General features: G+C 44.0%; 1 protein-coding gene across 2 annotated transcripts in view; it reads left to right on the top strand.

The window, feature by feature from the left end:
- DLEC1 (DLEC1 cilia and flagella associated protein) overlaps window positions 1-13,133 on the top strand; it is a 60,769-nt gene that overhangs the window by 1,466 nt on the left and 46,170 nt on the right. For both annotated transcript variants that reach the window (XM_075547043.1, XM_075547044.1), the window contains exons 2-6: window positions 5,179-5,335; window positions 8,270-8,380; window positions 10,676-10,872; window positions 11,087-11,307; window positions 12,210-12,288. In XM_075547043.1, the coding sequence (XP_075403158.1) occupies window positions 5,179-5,335; window positions 8,270-8,380; window positions 10,676-10,872; window positions 11,087-11,307; window positions 12,210-12,288 (765 nt within the window). The remainder of the gene's footprint in view (window positions 1-5,178; window positions 5,336-8,269; window positions 8,381-10,675; window positions 10,873-11,086; window positions 11,308-12,209; window positions 12,289-13,133) is intronic.

The raw sequence follows: 13,133 nt of genomic DNA, 5'->3' as shown, positions 1-13,133 counted from the left end.
CATGATAGCAATGCTCAAGCCGCACTTCCTCTTTGGTTTATAAAAAACCCAAGCCAAACCCAATTGCCATATAGTAGATTCCAACACACAGTGACCCTATACGACAGAGCAGAACTACTCCTTAGGGTTTCTGAGTAAATCCTTACGAGAGCAGACAGCCTGTCTTTCTCCCAGAGAATAGCTGGTGGGTTCAATTACTGACCTTGCCATTAGTCCAGGGTTTACCCTGCAGTACAACCAGGACTCATTTTGTAGGTTATCCAAAAACAACAACAACAACCATAAAACCCACTGCCATTGAGTTGACTCTGATTTATAACAACTCTATATAGGGCTTCTAAAACTATAACTCTTTATAGAAGCAGACTACCTCATTTTTTCTCCGGGTAACAGCTAGTGTGTTTGAACCACCAACATTGTGGGGCGCCGCCCCATGGTGATCCCACAGTGCCACGAGGACTCCTTCTGTGGGTTTTTAAGAAAGAAAAACCAAACTCAGTGCTGTCAAGTTGATCCTGGCTCGTGGCAGCCCTAGAAGACACGTAGAACTGCCCCATGGCTTCTGAGAGTAAATCTGTATGGGAATAGAAAGCCCCTTTATTCCTCCCAAGGAATTTCTCCTGGTTTCAAACTGCTGGCCTTATGGTTAGCAGCCCAGCAAATAACTACTATGCCACCAGGACTCTTAGACTCTCGGAAATCCAGCCAGGACCCCTGGATGAAACCCCTTGCTGTGCTTTTCTTGTAGCCCCATATGCACTTGGCTAAGACTTTAGCCATCTCGGCCAGACCGTGCCCTTGAAGTTCTGTCCTCCATGTGGACCAGAACGTGCAGAGCATTGTGACTGTGTTAAGCTGGGTTGTCTAGAGAAACAAAACCAAAGACACTCAACTTTATATCAAGGGGTAATTTTATATCAAGAAGGCAGCCCAGCCCAGTCCAACTCAGGTCCGTGGTCCGAACTGGAGCCCTTGCAGACTCCCATAGCTGCAGGTTGATGATGAAGAACAATGATGGTGAATCTAGGAGATCTCAGGCTGGTGGGTGCCGAGTCTTGTAGATCTAGTGTCAGTGTACACATGGCAAGGCACCAACAGTTCCCGGGTTGCCTTCCAGGGACCACACAAACTCCCAACCTAACACAGAGAGAAAGGCCAGGAGAGAAAAGTTCACACTGTCTCTCTTATTAAAAGGCCACACCCCCAAGGAGGCATAACCAGGCTATCACCTGATTGGCAGCTTGAACTCCACCCCTACTTCCACACAGGTACCATCAAGTGGGTGTGAATCTAACCACCACAGTGACCTTCATGATCAGTCACCCCGTTTATAAATTCCAATCTCCTTAATAAGAAATCCTGTGCTTGGCTGCTAACCAAAAGCTCCATGGTTTGAACCACCATCTGGCTTGCAGGAGAAGGTATACCACTGCTTCTGGCAAGATTTACAACCTTTGAAACCCTATGGGACAGTTCTACTGGGTCCTGTAGAGTCGCTATGAATCAGAAGCAACTTGAGGGCAGTAGGTTTGGTTGTTGCTTTTTGTTGTTAATCTCTCCCTCACCACAGACTACTGTACTAGGGTCAGAACTGGCAAAGAGTGGTCCTTGATCCTAAAACCCTTGCATGTTTATGACCCTTATTGAAAAAACAATGTTTGCACTGTATATGAATTCTATAACAACAACAACGTAGGTATCCATTCATCTCTGCTGTGCTGCTGTTCGCGCCCTGCTCCATCTCATTCCCTCCTTGTCGCTGAGGTGGACCCAGAGGGGCTGCCATCTTCTCTTCTCTGCAGCTCTGGGGCTCATCCTCTCTGAGAGAAGTGGTGCTGGCCTTTCAAAATGGGCTGCCTCTTTGAAGGTGACCTCTCTCCAGGCCATTGCTTTTTGGGTAGCCTTCCCTATGTCCACTTATAGGAGTTGGTCTATTGGTGAAGAGCAAATGCTCTGAGTTTGAATCCTGGCTCCCCTAAATACTACCTATATCATCTTGGGAAGTCCTTCTGTGTTAGTCTGGGTAGACTAGAGAAACAAATTCATAAACACATGTGTATAAGAAAGAAATTTATATACATGAGGAATTGAACATTGAGAAAACATCTCAACCCAGTCCAGTCCAAGGCTATAAGTCTGATATTGGCCCATATGTCCGATACCAATCTATAAAGTCCTCTTCAGACTCACAAAGCACATGCAATGAAGCCAAATGCAGGACGATCACAAGCCAGTGGGCAGAAAGTCTTTGGGTCCAGTGGCACTGGAAACATCTCAGTGCTGGCAGGGGTCTTTCTGTGGCTTCTCTGGCTTCCAAGGTCTGGTTGTGTCCATGTGGCATGTCTTCTGCAATGTCTCCCAGGGAGTCGCAGGGAGAGAGAGAGAGAGGTGTCTTCTGCCTCCAAGGAGGAAGTACCAGAATTCTCAGAAGAAGGCCATGCCCACAAAAGTCTCATTAGCTATCTCCAGATTGGCAGCCTAGACTCTACCCCTACACTCTTAATCCTTAAACTGACACTAGATTAGGTGACTGCCACACCTTCCTTCTGTATACTTCAGTTTTCCCATCTTTAAAATGGCAATGGTAGTCATAGTGACTCATGGGTGATTTTTGCAGATTAAATGAGTTAATACAGTGAAGCATTCCCAGCAGTGAGCACCTGGCACCTAGCAAATGCCCACAAAGGGATGGTTGGTTCGATTGCTATGATTTTCATTTGGATAAGATGTTAATTCTGGCAATAAAGAATTGAAGGTGGCTCATCAGACTCGACTGGAAAACACTCATAAAGGTCAACAAACAGACTTGGAACTGTTTATAGCCTTTTTGTTTTTTTTTCATGTCTATCTAAATAAGATAGGCAGGATAAGCAATCCTGAGGAGAAAACAATGGGACCAAGGGTTCTGGGGAGCATGGGAGATGGAGAGGCAGTGGGAGTAGGGGGGTGGGGGTGAGGGAGGAAACATGAGCCAACAAATGTAGGCACAAGGGAACAACAAGTGATCTATATTCGAGGACAAGGAGAGCATAGGATGCCTGGTGGGGTTTGATCGAGTGCAATGTAGCCGAGAGGAATTACTGAGAGCTGAATGAAAATCAAACATGATAGGGAAACAGAAGGAACTAGAGGAAAGAACTAGGAGGCAAAGGACATTTATAGAGGTATAAATACAGGCATATACATATATAAATATATTTATATATAATGATAGGAACATAGTTCTATGTATATATATGTCAAGTAATATGGTAGCAGTTGGACATTGGGCCTCTACTCAAGTACTCCCTCAACGTAATAATACTTTGTTCTAATAACCTGGTATTCTGTGATGCTTACTTTCCCAACACCATCACTGAAGACAAAATGGGTGCATAAGCAAATGTGGTGAAGAAAGCTGATGGTGCCTGGCTATCAAAAGATATAGTGTCTGGAATCTTAATGACTTGAAGATAATCATGAAGCAACAAAGCTCACATAGAAGAAGCACACCAGGCTGTGTGATTAGGAGGTGTTGATGGGCATCAGATGACTCAGAACAATCATATTGATGCAAACAAGGTGGGGGTATGGAGTAGAAACCCAAAGCGATCTCTAGACAATTGGATATCCCTTCACAAAAGGGTCATGAGGAAGGAACCAACCAGCCAGGGTGTAGTATAGCACCGCTGAAACATACAACTTTCTTCTAGTTCTTTAATGCTTCCTCCCCCACCACTATCATGACCCCAACATGGAATCCAGGACAGATAAACCCCTCAAGAACAATAATAGGAGTAGTGATAACTTAAGGGTAGCAGGAAGGTGAGGGGAGAAATGTGGAACCCATCACAGTGATCGACTTACAAACGCTGCCCCCTCCAAGGGGGACAAACAACAGTAACATGAGTGAAGGGAGACAGTGGTAGGTATAAGATATAACAATAATACCACTTTATAAATTGTCAAGGGTTCAGGAGGGAGGGAGAGTGAGGGAGGGAGGAAAAAATGAGCTGACACCAAGGGCTCAGGTAGAAAATGTTTTGAAAAGGATGATGGCCACATATGTACAAATGTGCTTGACACAATGGATATATGGATTGTTACAAGAGCTGTGAGAGCCCCCAACAAAATGATTTTTTTTAAAGAATTGGAGGTGGTGATTAGTGCCAAACCCAAATATCAGGACACAGCATAAAACATGGTACCTTATATTTAAGAACTGCCCTGCTGGGGCCCCTGGCCCCTGAAGAGAGCCTTTCTTGGCCCAATGAAAAGGTATCCCCCCTTTCCCAGCCTTACTTGTTTCCCTATGCTGGCCCTTTTGGTTAAAATGTAAGCTCCTTGGGAGCAGAGGTTGTACATGATCCATTTCTCTTAGCGAAGGGTAAATTATCACTAAAAGAATGCCTACGGTATTTTTTAATCCCACCTGGACCCAGTTCTAGGACCGTAATAAGAAACTTTGTCCCCCTGTATAAATGATCCTATATTACCTGGCTCACTGAGCTCTCTGCCTCTTGCTTGAAAATATGGACCAGATACTTGGCTGACTGGTCGACCCATAATTCATCTGGAGACATATGTTGGGCATCCAGGTTGAATTTGCTAGAAGCAGACACCATGACAGAGTATGAAGTGAAGTGCAAGGTGTTTGGAGTAACTGGGAGAGGCAGAATTGGCGGCAGAAGTCAAACCACAAGCTACAAACCCCATGTCGACCATTTATATTTATGCCCTGGCTTTGCTTAGTTACCAGTCGTCAGCATCCCTGGAAGCACTTGATCAAAGGAGCCCTTTCTAGCAGCAGAGGTCCATGTGAACCTCTAGGGGCAGAGAGTTGAGGGCTGTCTGCTAACTAAACATCCTGCATCCGGGCAGCCAATGCTTCCCGTCCTGTCACATGCGGTGTGACAATGTGCATGTGGTATCTCAGAGTTTAGATAGCAGCACCTTTATTATAAAATCAGGCGTTAGGAGAAAGCCTTCCAATCGTGGTCCTGTTACTGACCTTATTGTGAAATCGTTTAGTCATTTTCCCTCTACAGGTCTCACTGTCACATCTGTTGAGAGTTAGATGCCGTCTGTAATTCAGGGACTGTTATTCTATGCTCCATGGGGTTGTTCTGATTCTGGGGTGCATTAAGGTCGGCTACGTAGTCTCGCCATACTTCTGCGTGTCTGGTCTCTACCTGCCAGATTCGAGAGCTCCACAAGCAGCGAATGAAGGAAGTTGAAATGCTGGAGAGGCACATCATTCAGGCTCGAGCTCGGGCTCTGGCAGAGGAAGAATCGGCCGTGCACCAGGTAGCAGCACAGACTCGTGAGGGTTTGAACAATGTCAAGTTGCCTCCAGGTATGAATGCCCTTCACCCTAATTCCCTGTTAATACTTTATTGTGCTTGCTCCATTATCCACCCTCTCAGATTTTTTTCCTGAACATTCTGAAAGTTGCAGCCACGATGTGTCATCACCACAAAACTCCAATGTGCCTGTGTCTTCAAACAAGGACCCAGCGCAGCACGAGTCCCATTCAGATGGCACCTCCTGTCTACACCGTGCCTCCTTCTTCTCTCTTGTCCTACCCAAGAATCATGTCATGTTTAGTTGTACTGTCTTTTTTTAGATTCCTTCATTTGAAATCATTCAGCTCAATAGTTCTTGGCAGGACTTGCATTCCGTAATATGGTTCTGTCTCATGGCTCATTAGACCATATTATGAAATGCAATGTAGGCCACACTTCCTTGGCAGAAGCACCACAACACATCAAGAGGCACAAGTGTTGTTAACCCTGGTCACTTAGTCATGCTGGCATCTGCCATGGTTCTCCACATTACACGACTATTGCTTCTTTGTAATTCAGTTTTTGGGAGATCTATTCTCAGATTACACACACCTCCGCTGATCAACAGCCATTGACAACTCATTCATTTTTTTAGCAGTTTCATTGGCATATAATGGCATATCATACAGTTTAGTAGTTCAATCATATTAAATGACAATTTATTCCTTTAAAAACTCATTCTGGTAGGGGCTCTTGCAGCTCTTATAATATTCCATACATCAATTGCAAAGACAACTCACTCTTGTAATGATTGTAATACTTTCTTCTATTTTTATCAGTTTCCTCCTATTTTATCCTCAGGGCTTCCTCTTCATATTCATCTGTCTAACCATCGATCCATCGATCTATGGAAAGAAGTGTCAGAGGGAGACGATGCATTTTTTAGTGTGACCTTTACACACGATATGAAGGCTTCCATCATTTCCTTTGATTTTTCCTAGTTGAACCCTATTATAATAATATGGCCAAGCTTCAAAATTCATAAATTCACACAAAATGGAAAACATGTATTATTTACTTATCTCACTTATATCCTTGGTGATAGAGAACTTCTCATATGAAGGCCCATTTAAAGCACCAAATCTTAGGCTAATATTTTTTTTTTCGGATCAACTGTTGTCGAGTCGTTTATTGAGAGGGAATGCCCATTTTAATCTTCCTGGGCTGGCTTTTTAATTTTTTTCTTTTTCTTCGTGCTGTTGCTCTTGCTGCTAGCAGCCGCCTCCTCGGGTCCACTGCTGGCGGGCTCCCCCTTCGCGGGGAGCTTCTTCTTTTTCTTTGGGAAGCTCCCGCCATTTGCTGCCTCCTGAGGGTCACGTGCAGGCTCCTTTCTGGGGAGAGGTTTCAGTTTCTTCCTCTTGGGGAGAGGCGTCCCTTCTGGGTCACTGCTGACCAGCTCCTCCTTGGATCTCTTCTTCTTGGGTTTGGGGAGAGCAGAGAGAGCTGGGTCTTCAAATCCATTTTCCTGCGGAGCCTCCTGGGCCCTCTGCTTTTTCTTCTTTTTGTGCCTTTCCCCGTTGGTCTCCTGCTCAGGGCCCACACACTCCTCAGGAACACTGCTGTTGTCCTGAGACGCAAGGGCAAGTGCAGCCAACCGCTTCTTTTCCTTTTTCAAGCGCTTCTCCCGCTTCTCCAGCTTTCTAGTCATCTCCTCAGCGGCCTCCTCCGCCTGCACCATTGCCTCCTTCATCATGTCCAGGTTCTTCTGGGGGACCTCCCCGGTCTCGTAGAAGGAGAGTCGCTCCTCGACTTGCTCGCGAAGCTTTTCCCCAAATACACTCGTGGGCACCTCAGAGAAGAAGTCGATCCGCGAGGCGATGCTGCACTTGTTGGCCAGGTATCGGGAGATGCGGCCTTTGTTCTTGGCAGCTGCGCGGCCAATGAAGGTGGAGTGGAAAATGAGTCCGTATTTAGGGGTGTTTCCCCTAGTCTTCAGGGCTCTACAAGCTTGGCCCCTTTTGCTGGGCCCTGGGCATCACTCAGACACCAGGGCTGGCCCATCAAGGATAATATTGATTAATATATCAAGCAACAAATTTTGGAAGCATCTAAGCCTTTCTCTATTTCCTCTTAATTAAAAAAAATTTTAAAAATCAAAGTAATAAGTTAATCATATAATTTAGAAGACTGATAAAAAGCTTCTACCTTTTCTAGCTTCCATCCACTTGCCAAAGGTATCCCTAGTTTCAATTCTTCTGGATCCCTCTAAGTAATATGTCTTTGCTACCATGTCTTGGTTTATTATTCATAGACATTATCATTGACTTCCCATTTTATTGAATGAGATTTTCTCTCATGTGTCTGTGGGTCAGTTGGAGGTAGATGGATCTAGCTGGGCTTGCTTCAAACTATGGGTTTAGCTGAGCATGGCTTCTTGCTGTAGGTTGGGCTCAAGTTTGCTCTGTGTGGATTTATGTTGAGATCCAAGGTAAATGAATAGCAGAACTCCCAATAGGAGCTATTTCCATGGCAATGGCAAAGATGCAAGAGGGGAAGATCAGCAGTGGAACTCCACAAGCACATTTTAAATTCCAGATGACCATTGGCCAAAGGACATTGCATGGCCAAGCTCAAAGTCAAAGGTGCAGAGTACACTCAGCCTCTATTAGCAGGGACTGCAAAGTCATGTGGCAAAGTGAGTGGATTTAGGGAAAGGTGAGGAATTAAAATGAGTTAATCAACCACGCTTCCCTTAATTCTATTTGTTTAAGACTATTCTATAATAATATAATAAAATTACCATGCACAGCCTTACCCAAATTGTTAGCTTCTTTGAAGCAGCTGATAAATATTTGCTGAGCAGTTTCTGAAATCCTAATATCATCATGGGTTTTGGAGACAGGATTGTGTTAGGTAGTCCAGGGTGTCCCGAGGATTAAGAAAGTTTGGTACAGATTCTTTCCATCTGGCTTGAGCCACCTTTATCCTGGTTTCCTCCTATGTAGTCAAGTCTACGCTCAGATGGTGCGTGGACAATGAGTTGCTCCGGAAACACCGTTTGATCTGCCCAGAAGATTACTACAGTGATGCAGTGCCACTTTGTTCCGCGCCTACAGGTAATGCTCCCAGACTTGCGTAGAGCTTCGATGTTATTCCAGGAAACGCCTCTGGTAGCAGGGTCACACTAGTCATCTTTGTGCTGCTTCCCTTTTTACAGGGACCCGCCCTGCCCCCGGTGTCAGTCTGGGTAGACTAGAGAAACAAATCCAGAGACAGTCACATGTGTATAAGAAAGAGCTGTTTGTACAAAAGCACTTAAATATCGAGAAAACATCCCAGCCCAGTCCAGATCAAATCCATAAGTCCGATATTAGCCCCTATGCCTGATACCAATCTATAAATTCCTCTTCAGACTCACGCAACATATGCAATGACGCCGAGTGCAGGATGATCAAAGGCCAGTGGGTGGAAAGCCTTTTAGATCCAGTGGCAGTAGAAGCATCTTAGCACTGGCAGGGGTCTCCACGTGGCTCCTTCAGCTCCAGGGTTCTAGCATAGCTCCATGTGTCTTGTCAACAGAAATGTCTCACAGAGAGTGTGTGAGTGTCCCGCCTCCAGTGAGCTATCTCCTTAGTGGCTCCAAATGAGGTCATCAAGCTGCGACCTGATGGACAGGCTAAACCCCACCCCTTCGATCTTAGCCTCAAGTTGACAACAGATTATGTAACTACCACACCCCTACTTTCTTGAGTTTTGATAATGACTACTAGGAAAGTCAAATCTGACCATGTCACTTCCTTAGTCATTCTCAATGTCTGCAAGAGGAAAGTCATAGCTTCTCAGGGTGACATCTTCAGCCAGTGCCCAGCACAAGGAGACGTGCAATACTTGAGATGCCATCGAAAGAACTAAGAGAGAAACTGAAGCCACAGATAGCCAAGGTAGCAAACCTCTTCTTGAAAAAGGAAGATGGCATCAAAGCACAGACTAAGGGATTTGCCCATAGTGGAAATGATTAGCTTTGCATTCTTTTAAGAATGGAGGGAAGTAAGTAAAATCAATAGAGACATTAACTGGATTCATGGTTGCCCAGAGTGATGGCAGGGGGGCTTGGGGGTGGGGTGGGGGGACCCAAATGGGGAGCTAATAGTAATGAGTACAAAAATGAAGAAAATGCCCTAAACTTTATTGTAGTCACGATTGCACAACTCTACTTAATATATAAGCCATTGAATTGTATGGCACATGAATTAATATATCGATGAAACTGTTAAAATTAATAAACAAAAAGAATGGAGGGAAGGATGAGTAAAAGGACAGAAGAGAGTGTCTAATGCAGATGACAATGGGCCCGTTTCCTGTGTATGAGAGGCAGGGGCTTTTGAGAATGAGAGAAGGAGTCTGCCTTGTGGACTTAAGAAGAGAGGGGAGCGTTGGGGAGAGCCACCACGTAGATGGGGAGAACAGACAAACATCCATCAGGAGTGCCCCGCAGTGTCAAGCACAGGAGACAGGTCAGCCAGCAGTCCCAAGCTGTGCGACTGCTTGATGGCCTCTGGAACATTGGAACTGAGAAAAGGTTTGGGATGACAGGATTGGGCTCTAGAGGATTGAAGGTACTGATGGGACAGGAAACCAGGCCAGAAAGAGACTGCAGAATCAAGTGTCACGGGCTACAACAACCCTTAGTATCGTAGTTAGTTGGAAACTCAGAATCTTGTGCAGATCCATAAGGAGGCAGTTGATGTTTCTTGAGCCTTTATAGGCCTTCGCGCCCAGGAATGCATGGCGGTGTCTGTTTTGTGCCACTCTTGCTAGCAATGAGTAGTCTCACTTAACCTTTTGGGGATGAATTTATAGATGTGAAAAGCTAGCACAAATTTCTATTTCTCGTGACCTTAAGCAGTGTCTACTGGTGGTGTAGGTGTTACATGTTGGGTTGCTCACCACAAGGTCAGCAGTTCGAAACCACCATTGCTCTGTGGAAGAAAGATAAGACTTTCTACTCCCATAAAGAGTTACAGCCTCAGAAACCCACAGGAGCAATTCTACCCTGTCATATAGAGTCACTGTAAGTTGGCATCAATTTGATGGCAGTGATTTTGGTTTTGGTCCAACACAGAGTGTGTACATGCATGTGTGTGTATGCTAACAACGTTCGATACTTTTTGACTGAGTTGAAAACCTGAACACGTATTTTAGCATTCTAGTCCTAAATCTTGGATACAAAGAATAAATTCCAGCCAAACATCATGTCTGAAGACCAGCCACATCTGATTAAGTAAATGTGAACTTTTAGGAGAAACTACCAAGTTAACCGTGACGTCCGTGGTCTTACTAGTCATCTTAGAAATGCCCATCTCGCTCCTCACCTTGATACACTAATTCAGTTTTTCCCCTTGGCACCATAGGCAGCATCACCCCTCGATATCAAAAAACGACATTTAGTTCCGAGCAGCATGCTGTCGTAAATAAAGAGCTGATCCAAAAGCATGAACTTTTATGCAGAAAGAAGATGGCTGATCTTGAAAAGTTAGACTTCAGTCTGGACAGCTTGACCCAGAACTCATCTCTGAAGGCCGAGCCCAGGACCAAGGAAACGATCAAGGTGAGTCTCGAGGTCTGCAGGAATGTGGATGAGCAGTAGGTGCGAGGTGGCGGGAGGAAGGAGCTGTGTGACATGGAGTTCTGATGAAGCCACAGCAAAACAGAAAAGTCGGTTATGCGTTGGTGTCTGTGGGCCACGCAGTTGCTCAAGATGCCAACACGCACAGCCCCTGCCCCTTTCATTGGCACGACACTTTTCTGTGTGTGTTTCAAAGCAGGCAAGTGCACCCAAGACTCCCACCTGGATGAGCCACCTGAGTGTGCCGCAGAGACAGCTGGAGCGACGGCTCCTTGCCCGCATGGAGAGTCGGAATCACTTCCTTAAAAACCCTCGGTTTTTCCCTCCTAACACTCCATATGGAGGCCGGTCTCTTCTTTTCCCCCCAAAGAAGGCGGAAGGGAGAGGAGAATGCCAGAGCATAGTGTCTGAACACAGGTGCGTCTTTCCCTGACTCCTAGGTTTGGACAATCTGACCCTTTGGAGCGAAAACCAGAAGTCCTGGGACTGGTGCACTTGGGGGGTCCCTAGACTACTGGGGGCAGGTGGTGTCAGTAGAACAATGGAGCAAGGCCACCCAGAGACACCTGTGCACATCTCCAACTCCAGTGTCCCGAGTTTGTGCTTTCCTGACCTGCCAGGGCCTCCGGAAAGAGTGGTTGGTCTTGACCCTTGGTTTCCGCTCAAGTAGTCTGGTCAAACACATGCTCCTTCCATGGGGTCCATGTGTCTCGGGCAATGACAAAGTTTGCCATCTGAGTAATTATATGTAAGTCATACAGTAGATGATTTTAACAAATATAATGCCTTTCGCTCTATTTTAGTATTCATCCTTATGAAAGGAAGGAGTTGTTTCATGGAGTCATCATTTTGATGGGCTTAAAACTATGAACAGACCTTAATTGGCAGATAATATATGTTTCTTAAGAAAAATTAGACTGAACAATTGAATTATATGATATGTGAATTCTACATCAATGAAACCATTAAAAAGAGAGAGATTGAAAAACACAGGTGTTCAAAAGGGAAAATTATGCTTTATTAAAAATCCAGGTACCATTTAGTGTTTAAACTTTCAGAGGTCTCCCCTGGGTATTGAAAATTAAATATAAAAAAAAAAGAAAAAGAAAATTAAATATATAGTTACACATGTTTGCAGAAAGATTGGCTCGTGCTGACATAATTATTTTGTAATGAGCTTTTTAAAAAAAACAACAAATGACATGTTGTGAATATCTTTGATGACTTGGATGCATTTATTTTTTATTAGTCACTGCGCAGTATTCATTTCATTGGATGGGTAAAATGAACAGCCTCTCCCCTCCCTCTTTCTCCCACAGTTGTGCTGATACCCCCATCTTTCTAGCCAAGCCGTCCATTGGGTTCTTCACCAATTATGAAATTGGACCAGTTTATGAGGTAAACATTTTGTTTCTTTTTCTTTTTTATAAATCATTTTATTGGAGGCTCTTACAGCTCTTATAACAACACATACATCAATTGTATTTGTTTCTTTATGTTAAAAAATCTTTCTTTTGGAATGCATTAACCATACATGAAATTCAGAGCAAATCTATACATACAACTCAGGAAAAGTCTATGTGCTCCCTCACCAAGCTCCAAATGTTCTCTATATTTATTAGCAGATCTTGTTTACCTGCTCTGCATACCCTTATAATTTCTTTATGGCGTGTCTGAGTGCACATGTGTACATTGAAATGCTTTAAGGAAAATTCTAGACATCTTATTGTTCCTCGATCAATATTTAAGTAACCATCTCTAATAGATAAGGACTAAAAAAATAAACCCATGCATAATGCCATTATCACGTCCAGCAAGATTAACTATGATTCTTCAATGTCAGCTAATCGCCAGTCCATTTTGGATTTTCCCATGTGTTAAAAACATCTGGAGTAAAAAGCGACTTGAGTATATGAACGAAAATCTTTGAAATCATGTCATTTTTCAATGAATACTTCAGTAGTTATTGCTAACAGATAAGGACTTAAAATATCATTGTCATATTCAATAATATTACCACTATGCATTAATACTCATTTCATGTCTGATTTCCCCTTATAAGTTAAAAGAATAATCATTTTACAGTTGGTTTCTTTGAGTCAGAATCCAAGCAAAATCTACATATTGCACTTGATAAAAATACCTTTAAAGTCTCCTTAAGCTGATAAATTCCTTCCCCACCGGCTTTTTAAAAATGCTGTTTAACTAAAATAAACTGTAATTTCCGACGTCCTCTATTCAGC

Source organism: Tenrec ecaudatus, chromosome 4 (genome assembly GCF_050624435.1).
Source record: "Tenrec ecaudatus isolate mTenEca1 chromosome 4, mTenEca1.hap1, whole genome shotgun sequence".
In the NCBI taxonomy this organism is placed as follows: Eukaryota; Metazoa; Chordata; class Mammalia; order Afrosoricida; family Tenrecidae; genus Tenrec; species Tenrec ecaudatus.
Note: the sequence above shows the minus strand (reverse complement) of the source record. Positions and strands in the feature narration are given on the sequence as shown.